The 23,029-nt window shown below is 43.3% G+C and overlaps 1 protein-coding gene across 7 annotated transcripts in view; it reads right to left on the bottom strand.

Annotated features, from left to right (window-relative positions):
* Positions 1-419: 419 nt before the first annotated feature.
* Positions 420-23,029, bottom strand: part of PTPN21 (protein tyrosine phosphatase non-receptor type 21) — a 48,176-nt gene continuing 25,566 nt past the window's right edge. The window contains exons 6-20 of one of the 7 annotated variants that reach the window (XM_081909329.1): positions 22,755-22,825; positions 21,944-22,031; positions 20,660-20,748; positions 20,249-20,336; positions 19,746-19,825; positions 17,593-17,694; positions 15,778-15,838; positions 13,688-13,778; positions 11,103-12,571; positions 9,154-9,294; positions 7,915-8,136; positions 6,130-6,258; positions 4,566-4,800; positions 3,429-3,589; positions 420-2,593 (exon numbers count right to left, since the gene is read on the bottom strand). In XM_081909329.1, the coding sequence (XP_081765455.1) occupies positions 2,465-2,593; positions 3,429-3,589; positions 4,566-4,800; positions 6,130-6,258; positions 7,915-8,136; positions 9,154-9,294; positions 11,103-12,571; positions 13,688-13,778; positions 15,778-15,838; positions 17,593-17,694; positions 19,746-19,825; positions 20,249-20,336; positions 20,660-20,748; positions 21,944-22,031; positions 22,755-22,825 (3,156 nt within the window). In that variant the 3' untranslated portion in view covers positions 420-2,464. The remainder of the gene's footprint in view (positions 2,594-3,428; positions 3,590-4,565; positions 4,801-6,129; positions 6,259-7,914; positions 8,137-9,153; positions 9,295-11,102; positions 12,572-13,687; positions 13,779-15,777; positions 15,839-17,592; positions 17,695-19,745; positions 19,826-20,248; positions 20,337-20,659; positions 20,749-21,943; positions 22,032-22,754; positions 22,826-23,029) is intronic. The other 6 variants (XM_081909331.1, XM_081909330.1, XM_081909332.1 and 3 more) reach the window with 6 other exon arrangements.

Below are 23,029 nucleotides of genomic sequence, written 5' to 3'. Positions count from 1 at the left end.
CATGCTTAGTTACGTAGAGGTAGCCAAAGCAGGGCCCTCCCTTCCTCCTTGTGCTGTACAAGTAAGGCAACCAGATGAACAGAATCTCAGCCCCATTATACAGAAACTATTGCAACAAACTACATCTCCAGGGAACATCCAATACAACCAAGAGAGGAAACTCAAATCAGAAAATTAAAAGCAAAATATTAAAATATTTATAGTGAGATTGACCATTGGCTCTCCAGATGGTGCTGGACTACACTTCCCAATAGCACAAGCTGTCTGGCCAATGGGCAGAGACTTTTGGAGTTGTAGTTCAACATCTGGAGGGCCCTCGGTTATCCAGCCCTGCTCTGGTCTCTTGACTTCACATAAGACGACAGGCCTTCTGGCTGCCATATTGTGCATTCGGGACAGTTCCAAATCCCTCTGCTCATCCAGACTTGACTTCAAACAGAGACATGACCAACATAACTGAGTCTACACAGTATAAATTAGCATCAGTGATTTCGAAAGCAGCCAGTGTTCAGCCCAACGCTCTTGGGCCAGCTCTAAAACATGACACGAGACCTAATGAGATTCTTCAAGGTATGCCATAAACCTCTTTGGACAGTAGTTTAACCTCATCTCACTGGGGGCTGTACACAGCAAGGACAGGCGCGGTCAAAATTCAAGAGAAGAAAAATAATACCTAGAGGCATGTACCTCACACATGGATCAGTTTAATTCCTGACTAAAGAGCTCACCACAATCCCAAAAGCACAGCCAGAGGTGCTTTGAAACAGCTTATTTACTAAATAAAATAAGTTTATGGTGTAAGTGCCTATAGAGAGAATGAGCACCTCTCCATTTTAAGCAATTATGGGAAACCTGTTACTTTTGTATGCCTTCCATAGCCATCCAGTTAGAACATTTGCCGTTTCTGGTTCTGCAAGTGATTGCAGACCCATCAAAAGGCATACTCCTTCCTTCCTATCTCGTTTCAACCTCACTGAAAGGATTTGAAAGGAAACAGGCTGCCATAGCCCAGACTATGAACCTAAGATACTTTTTGATTTCCTTGACAGGGGGACATAAAACTAGAAGGGTTAATACTGCAGCCTCTCTGCTGAAGCATGTAAACCAGTAACCCACTCATACCAGTAACCAGTAACACATACATGTTCCTCTCACTCACTGACTCCATCTTTAAAAAACCTTTTTCTAAAACAAAAAGTAAAAACGATTTAGTAATGGGCATGTTAACCACTTAAAACATACTAGTATGTTTCCCTAGATAAATAAGAGCCAAGAGAGTGCTTCAGTTTCACCGGCATCCACCTTGATTTCAACCAGTAGTAGCAACCAGTTTTCAATACATATATTTTTTAAAGAATAATACTGAGGATATACTTCATTAATTTTGGAGCTTCTGGGAGCTACATAGCACAAAAAGGCAATGCCTTTTTCCCCCTTTTGGCCTAGAACTGTAAGCAAAAAGCATTCTCCTTTTCTTAGCTTTAAAACAAAAAAAAGTGCCAGCTGTAACCATTCCTCCTTACTTCTTCGTTTTTTAAACCTAGTATTCTTTCAAAACAGACACTGTTCTTGCTCATTTTATGACACTTCAAACTGTACGTGTCATTGTCACTTCCCATTTCTTCCCACCTCCCTCTGCACATTATAAACCAGCGGACTCAAACCCCTTCTTTTTCCCTTACATATTATATACTCTGAAATATTGCGCTATTGGGAGTTTTTAGAATAATACAAAATAAAAAGTTAAGTACAAAAAAGTAACTGCTTTAAGTGCCATCTTCTTGCAAATGCTGGTTCCAATATGAAATCTGTACATTTCATGAGCGTCTTAAAGTATATATATATATATATATATATATATACACATATTAGCACTGATTTAAATACAAAATTCAAAGCACAGTGATGCCGTTTGTAACTTCAGGGTGGCAGCCAACGTAGTCATACCCAGAGAAAACTCACAGAAATAATAGGCTGATTTCAATGGGTCTATTCTGAGTATGCATAGCTTAACTGCTCTCAATTTGCAGGACACATGTATTTCCCACATGATGTATCTAAACATATACATGAATATAGTTTCAGGGTTTTTCCTCTCTTCATTCTAAAAGTGGGCTAAAAAAAAAGAATTAAAAATTATCCATCCTTGCTTTTCAAAATGGTGATGTCTTGGTAGGATCCACACTTATTTTGCCTACAGTCACACAGTGTCAGAAGTACACGAAAAGCACTGCATATCAGTACATTATTTAAACACACACACACTCATTCCTTTCTTGTTCCAACTGCACACGAAGAAGAAAATCCATCCACCCCAAAGTCTTGCTCTGCAGAAACCAGCGAAGTCCCTGGACTTGCACGCAGCATCTTCAAACCAAGCCAGAAAGGTTGCCCCGGCGGAAGGCAAAACTGCTTGTGTAAACTCTTGCAAACAGCGAGACTTAGGAAGCGGAGTAAGGAAGGTTTATATAAGCCTCGAACTCTTAAGGAATTGGATGAGGACTCCGTAGACAAACGTGTATTGGCACAAGGTCTGCACCATCATCATCCTTTGCTGTCTTAACATATCCAGCATTCTTGGGATGTCCAGTGGCTGCAAAAGAAAGATCAGAATGGAGAATCATCATGCCTGCAAGTCTATAGGTTTCTGCCCCAGACAGACAGGCACATTTACAGACTTTAGCATGGGGATCAGTTAACCTAAGGAAGTGAATGGAAGGAAAGATTCATGTCCCCTTCTTGCCCTTGCTGTACGCTCCAAAATGCCTTTCTGGAGGGCCAGAGGGGAATGGTATGACAGGGAATTGCCCAAAGAGTGGTACCCTAAGACATGTTAAAGAGATGCTTCTCATCTCTTCTTCCTACCAGCATCCCCCTCAACCCAGGATTTTTTTTTTGGGGGGGGAGGTGTCACAGGTGAGTGTAGGAGACGACAGGAAACTGTCCTTCAATGCTATGAACTGCCCTGAGATCTACAGATGAAGGGCGGTATACAAATTTAATTAAATAATATTCTCAGAATAAATTAGTTTCAATGAGTTTCGTTGTGCAGCACTATGCATATCATGTACATAGACTGCAAATAATAGAAGGTGGTGAAAAGTATGCTTTGAAACCTTTGGAATAAAGTTAGTCATTCCCAGATTGTTAGAACTGGGATGAGTTTCATTAATGCTCCCTGCCTTTGATCCCTGCCAGATCATGCTCTGTTAAAGCTCCCATCTCCAAGAATGCAAAATTTGGTGAAGCAATTGGTAGTCTTTGCTACTTCGCAGCAGGACAGGGATGATGAACAGGAAAACAGCACCCCTAGTGCTGCTCCTTGACATCACCGCATGGGAGGGGAATTGGCTACCCCCATGCTCTGTGGACCCCCTGATCAAACTCCCCAACACACACGCCAGAGTTTTAAAAGGCCAAGAAATAACCTCATTGTGCTCCAAGCAGGCAATCATGATCTCCGACAAGATGACCACGCCAGTTCTCCCAACGCCAGCACTGCAATGCACCAGCAGGGGAGGGTTGGGGGCTGTGGGGTCCACAGTGCTGTTTGTATGGCGCCGGACTGACTGTATCTCTTCCAAATATGCTGTCAGATCCAACAGAAAAGAGGAAAGAAGAGAGAAATTATTTAAACTAGGCAACAACGCAACCAAGTACAGGAAGCGACAGCCAAGTAAGTCAGGGCGGCAGAGAGCACAATTGAGAGCGTCCACCGAGAACGCAACACCACTCCTTAAATTTCCTTATAAGCTACCAGACCGAATTCCACACGCTGCTAATGGATTATAAAGCCCCAAATGGCTCAAGGCCCAAGTATCTGCAGGAGCACCCCAACTCCCATACCAACCAACTCAATTAATCCTTAAGATCGGGAGAAGGTGGGGAGGCCTTACTTCCAGTCCCCATGAGGATTTGTAGTCAGGAAGCTCACAGAAGGGCTTACTCCATGGTGAGAAGAAGAAGAAGAAGAGTTTGGATGTGATATCCCACTTTATCACTACCCTAAGGAGTTTCAAAGCGGCCAACGTTCTCCTTTCCCTTCCTCCCCCACAACAAACACTCTGTGAGGTGAGTGGGGCTGAGAGACTTCAGAGAAGTGTGACTGACCCAAGGTCACCCAGCAGCTGCATGTGGAGGAGCGGGGAATCAAACCTGGTTCACCAGATGATGAGTCCCCTGCTCTTAACCACTACACCATACCTTCTTCAAAAGAACTCATGGCAGAACACAGGAGCATTCCCAGGTTGTGTCCTGGCCAGCATTTGGCTGGCTCCCTTTCAGGACGCTTGCCTTATTATGTGCTTTTCACATACTACACTTGATTTTAGCCAAAAGGCCGAGAAGCGATCTTATTATGTGCTTTTCAAGACCATGCCCAGATCACACGAAAACATGAGCAAAAGTGGGCAAAGCAAAAACAACGCAAATTCTTTACTCGGCAGGTGGGAGCGGGGTACTTCTAGCCACAAAAGACATTTCCATAGCATCTCTTGATACCTAGTTCCCAAGAAAGGATTCATTTACCATAACCAAAGACAAGAAAACCCCTCGGAAACACTTACAAAGAAACCCTTTTATGTCCTCTGGGCAGCCGTGCTCCGGCCAGTCTGTGTACTGAAGGTGCCAAACCGTTCTCTCTTGCCCCGTGAGGAGGTGCTTGATCTTCAGGCCTGTTGTGGCGTAACAGCCAGAGTCCGTTCGGAATCGGGTGGTGATCTTGAATCTCCCGTACGTCACCGTGTTGTGCCTCGAGCCAAGCCGCGGCCAGTACCGGAAGCTTTTCTCTCGGCATCCCTCCTGGAAACATTAAGCTTCGTCAACAGAAAGCTCCCATGTGCCCGTCCACAGAAACATTGTTGTTTCAAAAAGGACTTTTCGAAATTTAGATCCCGCCTCTTCCTCCCCCTTCATTCCAACCTAACAACGATCCTGTGAGGTACCGTATTGGCCCGAATATAAGCCACACTTTCTTTCCAAATTCTGACCGTAAAAAGTTAAAGTGCGGCTTGTATTCGCGACCTTACAAAAAAATTGCTTTTACGATATCACTGCTGAAACAGACATACGGTAAAGCGGAACAAAAAAATGTTTTACAGTCATACATCGGGATAAATACGCTTCAGGATAAGTATTTTCGGGTTGCGCTCCACGGCGACCTGGAAGTAACGGAGTGCGCTACTTCCGGGTTTCGCCGCTCGCGCAGACGGTCAAAATGACGTCACGTGCATGTGCGGAAGCGGCGAAACGCAACCCATGCACATGCAGACGCATCTTACGTTCTCTTCAGGATGCGAACGGGGCCAGGAACAGATCCCGTTCGCATCCCAAGATAGCACTGTATTGCCGATTTGCGAGCTTGAGTGGCTGCGGAATTGTAGAAATTGAATAGCAATTTGCAATTTTAGCAATTGCACGGTAACACTTGTGGGTTTGCAAGATCAAAGGCTTAAATTGGTTTGGAGTTACAATTCTACCAACCGCAGCAATTTTCAGCCTGTAACCCAATTTTAAGGGAACGGCTTATATTCCGGTATTGTCTTTTTTTTCTTTTCCCCCCTTTAAATTTTAAAGGTGCAGTTTATTTGTGGGTGCGGAGGGCCATACCTCAGAGGCAGAGGGTCTGCTCTGCATGGAGAATGGCCCAGCTTCAAACCCTGGCTTCCCCAGGTACAGCTAAGACTATCAGAGGCTATTGGCGGCCATGATGGCTGTGCTCTGCCTTGTTTCTGAATACCAGTTTCTGGAAACCACGGGAGGGTAGTGTGCTCTCAGGCTCAAATCCCTCTTGCAGGTTTCCCACAGGCAACTGTTCAGCCACTGTGAGAACAGGATGCTCAACTAGATGGGCCATTGGCATGATCCAGCAGGCTCTTCTTATGTTCTTAACTGGGGGGAAACTCTGAAGAACTGTGGTCAGTCAGTGTGGACAATACTGAGGAAGATGGACCATTGGTCCGCCTTGGTATAAGCTAGCCTCCCATGTTCCTTTGGTCGGTACATTCATACATAACCAAGTCGCTTCATGTTTATTATGCTCTTGCACAGAGGAAGGTCGTTAAGAGTCAGGGCCATGAAGACAGCAGTTTCCAAGCTTATTCCCTCCCCAGAAGTGTCGCAAGTACCCACCTCTTCTGCAGTCACCATGGCTATAATGGCAACCCCTTGCTCCCACACCATCTGCCAGAAATCTTGGCATGTATTCTGCAAAGGACCTTGGGTAGCAATATAATCCCACTCCATGCCCCCAACGCAGACCTAAGAAAAAGAAATGGAAAAAATGATGCAGGGGATTGTAAGACTTGAAAGAAAACAGCAGCAACAGGTCTGGAAACCAGGCCTTATGGGGAACGGTTGAAGGAGCTGGGTATGTTTAGCCTGGGAACATGGAGACTGAGAGGAGATAGGATAGCCATCTTCACATATTTCAAGGGCTGTCACATGGAACAGCCATATTCTGTGAATCGCCCTGAGACCTCTGGATACAGGGAGGCCTATAAATTCAATTCAATAAAATAAAATAAGATGGAGCAAGCTTGTTTTCTCCTGCTCCGGGGGTAGAACTCAAATTATTATCTTCAAGTTACAAGAAAGGAGATTCTGACTAAACGTCAGGAAGAACTTTCTGACAGTGGAATGGACTCCCTCAGGAGGTGGTGGACTCTCCTTCCTTGGAGGTTTTTAAGCAGAGGTTGGACAGCCATCTGTCATGGATGTTTTTGATGAGATTCTACCATTGCAGGCGGTTGGATTAGATGACCCTTGGGTACCCTTCCAACTCTAAAATTCTATGGTTTTGGGAAATACCCGATATTCACCATACTCAGAGCGGACCCATCAAAATCAACAGACCTAAGTAACTTAAGCTATTAATTTCACTGGATTTATCAGAGCATGGTAAACATTAGATATCACCCTCTGATTTAAAAATGGAGAGGTGGAAGTCAGTCAGCACAGATCAACCTGTATACCTTTTGTTCTTGTCATATTATTTCCTCTCTTCACATTTAATCCCCAAAATAGACAATTCATACCACCCCGTATCATAATGATGAGAACAGAACACAGGTAAGGGCCTCTTCCTTGACTGTTGTGAAGGTGACAACTAGAAAGTTCAAAATATGCTTGGCAGAGCCATAACCCTCAGGCAGAATCATAATACGCCTCAGATCACTTCAGAGTGAAGGAAGGTTGACTGATAAGCAGGGCCAGCTCAAGACATTTTGCTGCCTGAGGCAAAACAGCAAAAGGTGCCCCAAAGTCAAAGAGAATTGTATGCAAGGCCGGCCTAGGTTTTGTTTCTGGCACCCAAGACAAAAAAAAATCCACAATTGCCCCTCTGCCAGTGAAAAATAGAAAAATACTAAATCAGATAACTAAAAATTGTTGCCCTTTCAGGTTACCTCAAATCAGCTTCCTGAGGCAGCTGCCTCAGTCTGCTTTATGGTAGGGCCCAGGCCCATGATGAATTCATAATATGGGCCTGCATTGAGTTAGTTCAAAGACAGAGATTCTGAAAAAATCAACTTCCAAGATAATCCCTACTGAGAATAAGCAAAAGGCTCTAAGCTAAAACCTACTTTTTGATAGATACGCTCTGAGGTAGGATAAGTCAAAAGGATCAGAAAACGCAAAGAACGTAGGCTCTTTTTTTCTGCCTAGCCTTACAGAAAATAAATGATGGCAAGTGGCATGTTGGATGTACAGCAGATGTTTTATCAGTTCCTTTTGTCCACTAAGAAAAGTAACGTTCTTCAGGGCTCCTGCTCCTCTGCACCATCCCTAACGCCATCCAGTTAAACAAGCCTGTGGCATGCTTTGACTTTTAATTTTTAAAAAGTGTTTCACAAGAAAGGTCACAGATAGGTGAAAGAAATCATTCTGGAAAACATTCCCATTACTTCCTGAGCTCACCTTAATGTGGGAAGCATTGATATAACCCGTATTGTTTTCTTTAGTAGGGACCAGCTCTACTCGGGTGTCGTCATAAGGAAGCACATCCTGAAACCTGTTCCTTTCTGCGTTTTCTGGAAGGCGGGCAATTGAACAGTCCCCATCCAAAAGCCTTTTCTTCTGGATCCGCTCATATTCTGTAAAAACCATCCCTTGTTCCAACCCTTGTTCCAGACCTTTACACTAGAAAGAAAGAACATGTTTTATTGCTTTTCAACAGATGTCTGCCTCTGTGTGCGTGCTCTATTTTTTAATTCCCCCCCCCAAAAAAACTTTTAAGCTGCCTTTTTATGGTGTGCTCTCAAGTAGGCTTATAGAATTTTTAAAATCACACACACACACACACACAAATTAATTAAAAAGCTGGTGGTTGTAATAAAACTATTATTGTTGTTTATATCTCGCCTTTTTTCTTGACAGGACTCAAGGCAACTTACAGATAAAAACAAGGACCGCAAAGAACACAGAAAAAGAATATTAAAAAGCGGATAAACATTAATAGATTTAAAACTATAAAAGGTAAAGGAACCCCTGACCATTAGGTCCAGTTGTGACCAAATCTGGGATTGCGGCACTCATCTCGCTCTATAGGCCAAGGGAGCCGGCGTACAGCTTCTGGGTCGTGTGGCCAGCATGACTAAGCCGCTTCTGGCGAACCAGAGCAGTGCACAGAAACGCTGTTTACCTTCCCGCCGGCGTGGTACCTATTGATCTACTTGCACTTTGATGTGCTTTCGAACTGCTAGGTGGGCAGGAGCAGGGACCGAGCAATGGGAGCTCACCCCGTCGCAGGGATTTGAACCGTCAACCTTCTGATCGGCAAGTCCTAGGCTATGTGGTTTAACCCACAGCGCCACCATAAAATCTGTTTAAAACAACCATGCAGCTCATTAATACTAAGATCCAAAACAAAAACGCAACTTAAGGTTTCTGCTTTATAAGGACCCCCATGGCCATTCTCTACACATCTGCGGAATACAATATCTCAAAACCACAGAGCTGGACCAAGAAGATGTACAAAACCAGTGGCAATAAAAAGCACCTGACACTTTTATTCCAAACTTGGTGCAGAAATAAAACCAAATCCTGATGCCTTTACTTGGATAAAACTTTTGCTTGGCGGTAACCAAGATTCTGCAACTATGGGAACTGAATATGAAACCTTTTTAACATACAGCTCAAAGAAAACATCAAACCAACCCGTTCATCGTTTGTTGCTCTGGCAGGTTCCTCCTTCCCTTCGTCCGGCAGCGGCAGCCGAGATAACGTCAGTCCATTTAGAGCAGCTAACTTCAAAGGTCCCATTTTCTTGGCTTCGGCCCTGTTCTTTTTCATGACCTGCTGGAAACAAGACAACCTGACAATGTGCTGCAGCAGAAACCTGGCTCAAATGAAATTGCTAGGGTGGGTGGGGGAGTGCGAAGGGGAGGGGGCTCATCCCAAAAAGGGAAGAACCGCCAGCCCTTGCCTCCTCTGGCCAACAGAACCCTACAGAGACTGCAGTAGCAAAGCAACATTCTTTCCACCTGGTCTGTCTTCATTCCTCAGGTTTTCGAAACTTCATAGGAAGGATAAACAGACCTTAGGGAGAAAGGATTGTTGCAGACAATGGACTTTCATGAACAGCCACAGGCTACAGTCCAAAAATTAGTGCAGGACAGCAAAATCGTGCACCCAAGTTGCATAGGTCCCAATGACTTTTATTATTTTCTTCTTGCCCTTCTTTCCCAGGAGCTCAGGGTGAGCAGATGTCTGCCTGCTGCTTTCATTTATACTCACAAAAACAACCCTGTGAGGTTTTTACAGCTGAGGCTAGTATGTGTGACTGGCCCAAACTGTGGACCTAGGTCTTCCTCCCCCAACATCAGTATTCTAACTACAGTGGTACCCTGGCTTGCATACGTCTTGGTTTGCATATGGTTTGGATTACAAACACATTAAACCGGGAAGTGCGTGTCCCAATTTGCAACCTTTTTTTTGGATTACAAACAATTTGGGGGGGAGGCCCCACTGGCAAAAGCACGCCTTGGGTTACAACCTGTTTTGGTTTATAAATGGACTTCCGGAACGGATTATGGTTGTAAACCAAGGTACCACTGTACTGCACCACATTGGCTTACAGTGAGGTTTGAACAGCCTAAATGTGCACAAATGGAATCAGCACAGAGCAGGAATGTGGAACCTGTGGCCCTCCAGATGTTGATGAACTACAACTCTAATCATCCCTGTGGCTGATGGGAGTTGGAGTGCAACAAACCATCTCTAGAGGCACAGGTTTCCCATTCCTGAACTAGACAAATGGAAATTATGAGGAAAGTGTGAAGGAACATCTGGTTTGCTTATTTCACAAAATTTATATACCACTTGATTGTAAATTAATAACAATAGCCTGTCAAAGCACTTTACAAAAACACTCTCTTCACTGCCCCCAACTTCATATACAAAGGTATGCATGGGACAAACAAACATTTTGCTACAGAAGAAGCAGATTTCCTACTCTCATTTTGCACAGTAGACACACAATTTTTACTGCTTTGCAGAATTGATCCTGTTTCTGGGACAAAGATGTATTCAAAGCATTGTTGCCTTTCAGCCAATATCACATTCTGCAGATTTCCTGCACTTCTGTGGAATACACACAGCCCTAAATACAACCTGTCAAGTGCCTTTCAACATTTAGCTGCCAGAAATTTGAACGTTTTTTATTGGCAGGCAAGTAACAATTCCCAACCCAGAGAATTCAGCCTTTCAAAGCCTAGCAAACAAGCAAAATGGTGAGACTCCTTAGGATTATGCCAGCTAAGCATGTATGTTGGCAGGTGATCTTTAATATGAAGTAGAAATTGCAGACGTTATTGGCTTCCAAACACATCAAGACACCAAATTATTGTCTGAAGCGGACTTTATATCCCAACTTGTTTGGGAGCTATTAACCATATTAACACTCGATGGCATATTCATATGTAAAGCTCACATTACATGCACACATATATTGTATACAGTCAGTTGGCCTGCACAAATCGACAAGTGTACATGCTTCTACACAAACATTTGTACATGCGTAGAGACTACTTGCCTGTGTTCCATGTAATGTGTGAACAAGCATCTAGAAAGACAAAAGAGGAACATCCTAGACTAGAGAAACTCACCCCTAAAGGAGGAAGCCCTTCCACTATGTTCTTCTTCCCGGAAAGCAATTCAGACACAGGCCTCTTCTTTACGGAATCCTTCCGCACCCTGTACCTTGCAGACATTGTTAAGTCAGACTCTGACACAGACGGAGTCAGCAGTCCGTCGCCTCTTCTCTGTACCTGAGTGTCAGCCACTATGTGGGCAGGACTCACATCTTTTACTCTCTTCTCGGTCTCAGTAATATGCAACTTGGGTTCGTGTATGTGCAAAGGGCCAGGGTGTGAAATGACGGAGCTGTAGGGGTAGTTCAGTAAGGATTCCGAAGGATAGCATCCCATGACAGAAGGAAGCTGGGGTTTCCCATTGACGAAGGGAGAGAGGGTTGCATTGGCCTTGTGTTCGTCTTCAAACTCTTCCTCTTCCTCGCTGCTGTGAATGAGCATAGTGGCATCTGAAAGAGACTTCTTATGCCCATAGCTCACGTTTTCCTCTTGCTCCTCATTTTCCTCTTGTTTCATCCTCTCCAAGAAAACAGTGGGCTGCGAGCTGGCAAGTATCACCTTTGGAGGGGCCACGTCCGCGGCTGACGCCGACATGGTCCTCTCTTTAATCCTCATGGCCTCAAAGTTGTGGGCCAAGCCAGCTATCTCAATACTGTTCCTCTTCTGCAGCTGAGCGTGCCGGGCCGACGTCAAGGGCTCGCTCACTTCCTGGAGGGAATGTGCGACGGGTAGACTGTCTTCCTGAAACGTCTGGACCGAGTGATGGACCCGCCGGGTAATGAGATCCGGATTGCTGCTGCTGATGTAGAGGTGCCGAGAAAGGTCCGGCGTGCTGTTGGCGGGTCTCGGGTGAGGGTAAGGAGGAGGGGGGCGATACACTTGAGTCTTCATGATGTTTGGCGCAGGGTACTCCTGGGCCTGTAACTGAACGTTCGTCAGTTCAGGAACGCTCACCGCTCCAACCACCAGGCGCCTTTCGGCAGGATAGGGGTAGGGCGACTGGCTGTGGAAACTGTAATTCAGGTTGAACGGGTAGTGGCCAGAATGAGGGGAGGTAAAATTGGCGTGTTCTCGGATTTCAGGCTGGCTATAAACCATGGCGTCGGGCCTACTGTAGGCGTAGGAGTTGCCGATGTTAAGGTTCCTCATTGAGTGGCTCTGCTTGTCCGAGTGGATCATTCCCCGGTTAAGCTGCTTCATCACCGTCTCGTAATCCGGGGTAGGCCGATAAGAAGGCGGTATGAGGGCACTGTGTCGGTGTGACGGGACGTAATCAGACCGGAGGACATCGCTGCCGGTGATGCTCGGATTGGAGGACATGGGCGACGGCTGCATGTAGTGTTGTGGGTTATTCAACGAGTTTGTGCTGTGAGCACTGTAGACACTGCCGTTGCGGATTCTGCCATTGTAGTCATGTGGCGCCCTGTCCAGGCTGGTCTGAGAGTGGCAGTAATAGCCGTTCTGGTTATTCCCATAGAGGTTATCTGAAATACACATGTTAGGGCCCATTTATAGCCACCCGCAGAAGCTTCAAAAAAGGCATGTAATGGTTGTTAACGAAGTGTCAACCTCCCCTCTCCTCCATGTGCATTGTGTGCTTTCAGATCAGTAACGAAATTGTGCCTCTCCATATCAGCAAATTAATCTGACAGCTTCATGGTCAACAGCTAAAATGGGCTGAATATCTAATTTCAATCCACTGCATAGAACAGCCTAAACATAACAACGGCCTGATGGATCAGGCAGTGGCCTATATAAATCCAGTATCCTTTTCTCACACTGGGTGCAATAGGAGAAGCCTACAAGGGGACCAGAGCGCAAGAGCACTCTCCTGGTATTCAGGAGCTTTACTGCTTCCAACTGTGGGAAAGGAACATAGCTAGTGGAAGAGCCCAGTAGGTCCCCAGTCTTGCAGCATTACCCAGCTTCAATTTCCAGTACCTCCAGTTTTAAGGAAGTTAGCAAGTGATGGGTCATACCTTGGCCTGAGATCCTACTGCCAATCAAAATAGGCAGTGTTAATCTAGATCAGTGTTTCTCAGACTTGGATCTCCAGCTACAAATCCCATCATACCTGATCACTGGTCCTGCTGGCTAGGGATGATGGGCGTTGTAGTCCAACAACAGCTGGAAAGACCCAAGTTGGGGAAACTCTGGTCTAAATGAACAAGTATAAGATGACATACTCATGACAGGTCCATGTGCAATGTCAAAGCGTAGATAAAACAAACCAAGGTTTATAAGTCAAAAAAACATGCCTACAGATTGTGGTGTGCTAGCAATTAACAAACCACAGTTAAACCATTGGGCATTGTTCAATCAAACAATCGAACAAATCACGGTTCAATAATCCATTGTTAATAAACCTCGGCTTGGCGTTACATGCAAATCAGGTCACATTCTCCCATCCAGGCACTGAATGCATTGATAACATTAATAATAACATTAATAACAGTATATTAATTCTTGATAACATTAATAACAGTGTAATGACCTCCCAGTCTCTTCTCTACCACTTCCAATTCAATAATGTAATTTTCCTCAAACCCCTTTATTGGCGGAGTAAAATATTGAGTTTCCCAAGCACCTTAAACCTTTACCTTGGGAAGATGTATACTGGTCTGCATAGGGTCCATTGTAGTGCAACTGAGGTGGTGGTGGAGCCATCATATAAGGCTGCGGTTTGGGCTGCTAAAAAAGAAGAAGAAGAAGATATTGTAGAACTAAAGGGAGATCTACACAAAATTATGATTATATATATATTTTAATACCAGTTGGAAGCTGCCCAGAGTGGCTGGGGCAGCCCAGTCAGATGGGTGGGGTACAAATAAGAAAATTATTATTATTAAAACTATTTTTAGTATAACCTAAAGCACCCCAGGATGCATGTAGTGTTATTTGCAAGCACATGCTGCCTCACACATCTCAATGGCAGAAGAGAGCTGTACATAAAAAGGAAGGTTCATTCTATCTGGCTAACTTATTTAGGGTTGTCATATTTCACAAAGTGAAAGCAAAATCTGTAAAAAAAAAAGTTTTTGGCCAAAGTCATTGATTTTTGTTTTTGCAAAATCTGTTTTTGGTTTTTTTTAAGGAAGTATTTGAGCTTTTTTAATAGGGAATTTGCCAAAATCTACACTTCTGACATGGGTCGCCATACACCAGGATTTTCCCAGACATTAAAGCAATTGCTGCCTGGACGCTGTTTCCAACGGCCGAATCCCAGCTATGTCCCGGAAATTCTGGACGTATGACAACCCTAACTTACTAGAAACTAATAGGACGTCCACAGTTGTAAGATGGGATGGGGTTGGGGAAGACCACACCTATTGGAATTCCTGTGTCTGCAAGAAAACTGCTGAATCAGGCAAACACTACCTTAGGTAGCTAAAATGCATCTCTTGAAGTCGACAGGGAGCAGCCAAGAGCACCTGCCAACCATCCAATCAGCAGTATCTATGTTATACCAATAAGCATGTAACAGCCAACTCAAGGCTATTATGAAGAAATTACTCACTCCAGTTGTGCAAAACCTGGATTATCCAATAGAGTCAGTACAGTATAGGAAAACTAGCCTTTGTACCTTAACAAGGAAGAAGCTAGCTGCTGTGTCACAGTGTGATATGAGGACATGAGTGTGGACAGCTTCCTCCCAGCAAAAAAACAGCTAGGGAAGACGTTTAGATATTTAAAAAAAATAAAATAAAGTGATGAGCATAAAAGCAGGAATATTGACAGAATAATCCGAACTGATTCGTTGTCAGAGTCATTGGTCATTCAGAACCAGAATAGAGGAATGGGATGCAAATGCCATTTGGTGAATGAAATATGGCTCTTGAATTCATGATAGCAGTAATGGGGGTGTCTGTTGGATTCTAAGGAAGCCCTGAGACCTAAAGACATTGGCGCTTTATTGCCATTGTCCTCCCTGGAAGCAGAAAAGTTGGGTTAAGTGGAAACTGACGAGTGGATGGCAGAGGCAGTCCCTGACTAGACTATTTTCAGGTATTTCAAGCTGCAAATGTAAATGTAAATGAAACAAGCCAGTCTGTTTAGGCTTTTGCAGGACCTGCTGTTCAGAGTAATCTCTTCAAATTCATGAGGATTAACACTGATCTGTGAAAAGTTTTGTGAGGCAGAGGAAACAGCTGGTCGTGGAATATGGGATTGTTTGACCCTGTCCATAAACACATTGCAATTTTGTCTTTGGGGGCTGTGCTTATAGAACAAAAATTGTCTTTGTGGTCTGAGGTTCAAGACTTTGTGGAAGTCTTTGACAGATACAAGTGAGTTTAACTGAGGTGTAGAAACTGCTAAAGCCAGCAGGTGGTGGTAATGGGGCCTCTCTTATGGCTTTGCAATGCCATTAAACACTTGAAGGGTTTTGTATGAGAGTAGAAGGTAAAGTGCTCAAATTTTTTTATTTCTAATTGACTTCAAATTTTGATGTGCTATTCAAATATTCATGACTATACCAGATTTCTATTAAGTTCTTTTTTCAAATCCATAGGGCTTCTATCACATAGGAGTCAGCAGCCCATCCACCACAAAGGAAATTGGTCCTTTCTAGCTTTTTCTACTTTCTCCTATCAACAGCCCTTCAACAAATGAGAAACCTTTCCCCCTTAATTAATAACCTTTTAAATGAAACCTCAAAGAATAAGGAAGAGCTTGGAGCTAAAGACCTTACCAGAGACATCCTGGAGGAGGACCTTCTTCTAACCGGATTCACGGTCACCGCCTGAGCTTGTCTACAAAGCAAAGTTACACACTTAAAAACAGATTTTGAAGTAATGTCATTGACAGTGCGGTCCTATGTTTGCATACTCAAAAGTAAGTCTCACTGTGCTCAAAGGGACTTTTCCCCCAGTTAAGTGTGTTTAGGCTTATAGTCTTGGGGACAAAAAGTGTGAAGTGCTTGCTACTCCATTGTAAGAGAAAGGCCACCAAGAAAGGCAAATGAAAGAAAATGTTGTGACTTTAACACCCTTTCTCCATCAGGAAACAGTGGCATTAATGCTCATCTTGCATATATTGCATTAACACCAGGAGTTCAAAGGGAGGACAACTCAGATTTCCAGAAATCTGCTCGAAGGAGACAGTAGCATTTTGCTTGGCAATCTAGTATTCCTCAAGCAGTCCTGCCCATACTGTAGCTGTATTCATAACTGCATGGCTAGGTTTTGCCGCAAGCATATATTTGTTCATTCAGAGTTAGTGAATTCCCAAGTAAACCTTAAACACATCTGGTTCTTTGTCTTTATTAATTAGATAGACCAGGCTGCTCAATTTAATACTTTAGCTCTGAGTGGCTCAAGCATGCTGGTAACAGTGGAGTTGTTTGAGAGCTGTCCTTGTTTGAAGAGGCACACCCATGTCCAATAATAAGCCCTGCCTGGCTTGTAGGACACACTCCTGCAATATGGCAGAGACTACAACCAGGAATTTTGTAGCCTCACCTCTTGCAAACAGCAAGGCCAGCAGTCAACAGAGATGGGGCTTGTAGCTCAGCAACATATCAAGGACCGTAAGTTATCTACTGCTGGCTTAAGCATACCTGCCTGGCCTTTTCAATCCATTTGAGTCCTTTCCTTCTGTAGCCCCTCCAGAGCCTCCCAATCTAATTTGTTTCCCCCATCTGCTCTGAGCCCATCTGCCACTGCAAGCGACAGGGAAGAGAATCACAGGCAAGACCACCACGTCTAAAAGGAAGACACATTCATGACACACCAGCATTAACTGATCCATCAGGTCTCAGGGCACTTCCTGCCTCAGTTGTTGCAGAAAGTCCCAGCTGTGCTCCTTGCCAGACAGAGCTACTGGTAAAAAAGAACACATAATGGATACTTTTGGCAGCCAGAATGCAGATTACTCCTGGTCTAATCACTCCTGTGACAATTGGATTAAATCAGGTTATGACCTGTGCAGAACCTTGCAAAAGGCATACCCCACTTCTTGCATAAATTGGTCCTATGGTGCACTAACTTACGCTGAATTTGGGGATCATGCAGTTTCATTAATCTTTGTGTCCCATCCGGCATGTTCAGTTTGTAACAGCACAAGCCCATGCCCAGTGCTATGTTTCTAGAAAAAGAGGTGCCGGAACTCAACACGAACACCTCCCTTGTTCTCTTGTAATGGCAATGATGCCCACCTGAGAAGTGCCGGAACTGAGTTACAGCTGAAAAAAAGCCTTGCCCATGCCAAGATATGCTTGGCCTGAACCTAAAGCAATTCTTTCACCCCACCCTTGCAGTCTGCTCATGTCCAGGGTCCTGTTCTCGCAGCCGCCAATCACATGCCCATGGGAAGCCCAAAAAACAGAACTCAATTGCTCCCCCACAATATCTGATGCCCAGCAATGATATTCAGAGATACGCTGCCTCCAAGAGTTGAGCAATGCATGACTGCATTGTGTTGGTGCCATGGGAGCTAACAGGGGAGCAGTACAAATACGTTGCATGCAAAGAACACAAAAGGAAAGAAAGAATGTTTACTGGCTCACCCTTTGAGCAGAGAAGGACGAGAAAGGATTGGAAAGCGTGGAAAGGAAAGAATGAGGAAAGATTTCTGAGAGCCTTCTTCAGGCGGAGAATCTGGGGAGTCTCTAAAGACAAGGTACATGCAGACAAAATGTAGACAATGAAACAACACATTTATAACAACAAGGATGCTTGTTATCAATGGAGGAGACATTTCAAGAGATTGTCAGGTGGGTTTCTCAAGGGTGCTCCTATGGTCATGATCACCCAGTCCCTCCTATAATCACAAATTGAAAAATAAAGCAGAGTCTATAGGAAAATGATTTGATTAGTCTATGACAGGGATGGAAAACATGTGGTTTCTGAGGTCATGTGTTTTTGGACAGCAGGCATGAGTTAGGAGTTAAAGAGTCTCTGTTCCTGTTTTACAGCAAATAAGTTACTAGTCCACAAAGCTAGAAGAAAAAATGCTAGTTGTATATCTTAAAGAAACAAGGACAGACAAAACGATGCTCAGTTGCATCACAGTTTCCCCACCTCAAATCTCATTGTATTTGAAACCCAGTAGAAGGGAGGAGATAGATTTATTTGGCTTTGGGTGGTTTTTTTAAGGGACTTGAGTTAGTGTTGTCGACATTTGACATTTATTACACCATAATATTGCAAAGCAGTAATAAACGGATCGTGTTCACAGTAATAAAATAAACTATTCATTATTATATTTTTAGACCACCCTTCAACAAAAATTCCCATATTTCTATAAAAGTGTTCTGGTAAAATGATAATGAAAATTAAGAGTAATTTCTTGAAACTGTTCCTGGTAGACCTTTAACAAAGTGGCTTCTTTAAACCATGGCGGATACAAGGGGGAGACAGTGACCTCTAACATCACCGCACTGTAACAAGCATTGCTTCCTAACAGACATAGCACTGAACCGCTTCCCAAATGACACCATTTTGGATTTCTGGCCTCTTCCTCCATCCCTCTTTGGGCAATCAATTGTACGGTAGTTCTTCCAAATGCCATGCCATTCTCTCTGCACCATTCCCACAACACAGACGCTCTCTGGCAAAAGTCCTTATATGAACAGGTTCATGGGAGCACGTGACATATAAATGGAATACTTTTGCACCTTGTTATACTTCCAGTAAGAGAACCAAGCCTTTGTGAGTCATCTTGGTAATCCTGTGACATGCACCACTGGGAGCTGGTCTGCTACTAAGCTGGGGGTGAGGAATCTGTGGCCCTCCTAATGTCGTTGGCTAGTCTGATGGGAGTTGGGAGTCCAAAAATGTGTGAAGGGCTGCTGGCTAACCACCCCTGCACAAAACCCATCTTTTAGCACTGGACTTTCTTATTATACAGTAGGAGGACTGTGAAACTTGAAGGATAATTACATTCTGATCCACACATTATTCCAGGAGGTGTGAAGTCAGTTTGCTCTGGAATTCACAAAAACAGAATTCTTTAAGCACCCTTAACCCAAGGTACTTTGGATCCAATACATCAGAGCTTTTCAACCTTTTCGAGTCCACGGCTCACTTGACCAACTACATTTCTTCTGCAGCACCCCTGTGGGGTTCAGGAGCCCAGTTATATCACCCCTTGTCTGCAGAGCTAGCAGCCTCTCACCCATTTCTGAACACCCTCCTTTGTAGCATGTTCCCTTAGCCTCCTCTTCTTTCCCCTCTCCTTGGGAGGCCCTCCAGGCAGCTGCTGCCATCCCTGGTCTCTGAGCTGCTCGGCCCCCACCCCAAAGAGAGGTGCTTCCCAAAGGTACCATTGACTTGCAGAGCTTATAGCCAGGGCTGCTGTAATAAACAGCTGTGCAAGGCTTTGGGAGGCAGAGATGCAAGAGGGCATGAGAAGGAGGAGGGAAAGAAAGAGGGACAGAGGTCAGTGTTGCCCTTGGCACCCCTGGCCATCATTCAAGGCACCCCAGGGTGCCACGGCACACTGGTTGAAAACCACTGCAATACATTATTCTTAGATTCAGCACCAAGAATAAGACTTCTGTGGTCTCAGATAAGGCTCCTGTTTGAACGCTGAAAAATAAGTTCCAGTCTCAGGAGTCTGCACTCAGAAACAAAGCTATTTGGTTAAGGTGTTCAAGTAGTAAAGTACAGGATATAAATTAATGTGGAGAGAGATTCACTAAAGGATTATTATACTTACAGGCTACATTTATTTAGTCTATAAAATTTGTGCCTGGCCACACACATCCTCCACACATATTTTGCCGTTTCCATGTCTTCCTGTTAAACAAAAGAGATTGTATGTAAGACAAAACGAGTGGCTAAATGCATCTCTTTCAAATCACTTCCCTACTAAGAGGATTCTCAGGACCAAATTAAGGGCCTGCTTTGGCCTATCGTCTTGCTGCATAAACATCAAGGACAGTGGAAAGGAAGAGAATCCCACTCAGCCATTGTTGTTGTTAATTAAATTTATATACAGCCCTTCATCTGAAGATCACTGGGCTATTTACAACATAAAAATACAAAAAGAAAACTCAAAATACATAACAAAACAACAATGGAATCCCCCTTCCCACAAACACATTTAAAAGACCATAGTTCAGGTATCTGATATCTAAAAGCCAACAGATGATTTATGCCTTCTTTCTCATGCCACACATTTTATTTAAAATGCATATAAATAAATTCTCACTCACTTACAGTTTGGAACTGGATAGTCTCTTCTTTATTTGCCAATTCTAATGCAAAAAAGGACTTGTTGTGGGACATGTTAGCAATGTCATGCCACCTAGGCAGGGGTAAGGAAAGAAGAGAGTGTAAGAGAGACAGAGAGAGAGATCTCACAAAGCACTCTGCTTTAACTGCATGTGTATAAGAGGGGATCTGAATTCGCCATGCCATATCCCACATAGTTGCAAAAATTCTTAGCTACTTTGAAAAGTTTCTGCTTCAGGGGGTCTTATGATTTGGTTGGTTCGATGCTTGCTTGCATGCACACATGCATCTGCAACACAGGGAATCACAAGGTACGAACTGACCACATGACTGGGCACCTAAAGGTTAAGGGACAAAGACTCTTAAAAGAATCACCATCGCAGGAAATGAGCTCACCTAAAGATGACGGGAGGCCGGCCATTTTTGTGTTTCACAAAGATTCCATCAAGACAAGCTCCGATGAATATGTCACTTCCTTGGCTGTCCTGAAAGATACAGAAATTGCATGTCGCTTGCACCTTTTCCCTTGCAACGATAGCTTCATTCGTCATATCCTGCCCACACCACCCTGCTCCCATGTTTGTGCTCTGAATTTGCACCAACATGCAAAGTAAGCTCATTAGATGTATTAAAATTTGAAATGCTAAATATCTCCTTTAATAAAAAAAACCAGAAGCCTTTTTTCTGGGAATTAGAGACTCAGATATTCCCAAAAATGTAAGAGAGATCTTTTTATATGCCACGGTCGCATCAAGAGTTCTTATTGCAGCAAACTGGAAGATTGATAAAGTTCTTTCAAGGCTAGTATGGATTCAAAAGTTAGTTGAATATGCGGAACTAGATAATATGTCTGAAAGAATAAAGAACAAACCAAAACAAGTATTTATCTCAAAATATGTAGTCTTCAAAATATATTTGAAAAACTGTTGCAGTTTAAACTCTGTCACAGCATTTGAGTAATTTCAGCAATAGTTTTTAGTATGATGTGAGACCTAAGATAGATAAAAATTTATTTAAATTCTGTTAATAATCTGCTACGTTTCGGCAGCAAGTTAGTGATGAGTAACTGAAGTAAGGAGTGGACAGGAAGTTTGGTCTAAAGCAAGAAGACCTTTTTAAATTTATGGCTTTGTGTTTATCATTTGATATACTATGGGTTCGTGTTTGGTATATGGTTTATTATTTGGTATATTATGACTTTGTGTACTTTGTGTACAGTATATGGTATATTACTTTTTTCTTATTGTGTTGATGGATATGGATAGTTGCCTTTTTTGTGGATTTATGTGAAAACAATAAAAAAACTGATTGTGTTTAAACAACCCTGCCTTTCTACAAAAAATACAATATAAAATACATGATAAAAGAATCAAACAATGTTCCTGTTTGCCTAATTTCTTTTCAAAGTGAAAATCTGGAATGTTTTAAGTTCAGAAATTCTGCATGCTGAACAGAGACCTGAGCAATCCAAGTTTGACATCTCAGCAATCTGTTGACATTTCAGCAAAAATATTCTGATATCTCAGAACTGTAAGTAACAAGCCAAAGTGACTTAGGCCTGAGTCAGCTTAATATACCTTTTTAAAAATGCAAAGAGAGAGGTTTTTTTTATTATAGTCATGCCTTTGTCAAGTCATGGCACAAACAGTCAACAAATTCACAGAAGAAACTTAGCTTTACCTTTGCAGGATAACTCTCTTCACCATATGCTTCCATCCTCTCAACTTCTTGCATATATAACATTTCTGCATCAGGTGGAGTGAGGCCCCTTCAGAAACAAAAAAGAAATTCAATTTGCTAAGTAGCTTCTTGAGGCAGGCTAGACTGCTTCTTTTGGCATATCAAGAATCCACTTTTTTTGTATGTTCCCCAACAGAAAAACACTTGGTGAAATATCTGCACTTGGTGCAGAAAAAAATTGCAAAAAGCAACTACATTGAGGGTTAAAATGACCACTGTTTAACTTCCATAAGCACCTGTGGAATTATTTATTTTAGGTATTTATTGACAGAAGTATTTTACTGCCCTATCATGAAATATCAGTGCATTTAAGAATTATATCCAGGATATAAAATATAATTCTAATCCTTTTACAGTTTCCCTTTCTTCATGTATCTCAAATGATCAGGTTTCTGGCACTCAAAAGGTTTGTTGCAGCCTTTTGGCTTGGGGCCAGGGCAGACATAATGCTGGATCTCTGAAAAATGTGGTTAGCAACAACAAACCCACACTCAAGGAATATGTGCCCAATATCTGAGCAAATTTCTCCCTCTCCTTCTAATAACATGCTGACAACAACATGGGTTAAAGCAAACCGGGGTTTCTATTAACCCTCTTTGAAGCAACTTTCTAAAAACTGGAAATCATGCTTAGCTTAAATTGGTGTTAGTTAGGCACAGAGCCAGGGCTACGTCTGTGCTAGCCCACATGTGAACAAGCTCATCTAGCAACGTTCAGACCTGAAACAGCAGCACAATTTCAGAACTGTTACCTGTACTTCTGATGGAGTAAGGCCACTTTCTGGGTTGCCTCTTCCAGGATCTTTTCATCTTGCAACCAACCCTTAAGCAACAGAACAGAAACCATGAGAACTTCCTCCCATGTAAATTCACAACCCTCCAAACTTAATGAAGGGCTGGCTAACATTCACATACCCCAGGCAGTGGTAGAGGGAGAAGCCCAGGCCATCTACCCAGGAAGAGAACAAGTAGTGCACTTTAACATCTATTGCCTGCTATCTCAACTTCTGGTAGGCTTGCAGAGCTT

Source organism: Podarcis melisellensis (assembly GCF_964234715.1).
Source record: "Podarcis melisellensis genome assembly, chromosome: 1".
NCBI classification, from domain to species: Eukaryota; Metazoa; Chordata; class Lepidosauria; order Squamata; family Lacertidae; genus Podarcis; species Podarcis melisellensis.
The sequence above is the reverse complement of the archived record's forward strand: the minus strand, read 5'-3'. Positions and strand labels throughout refer to the sequence as shown.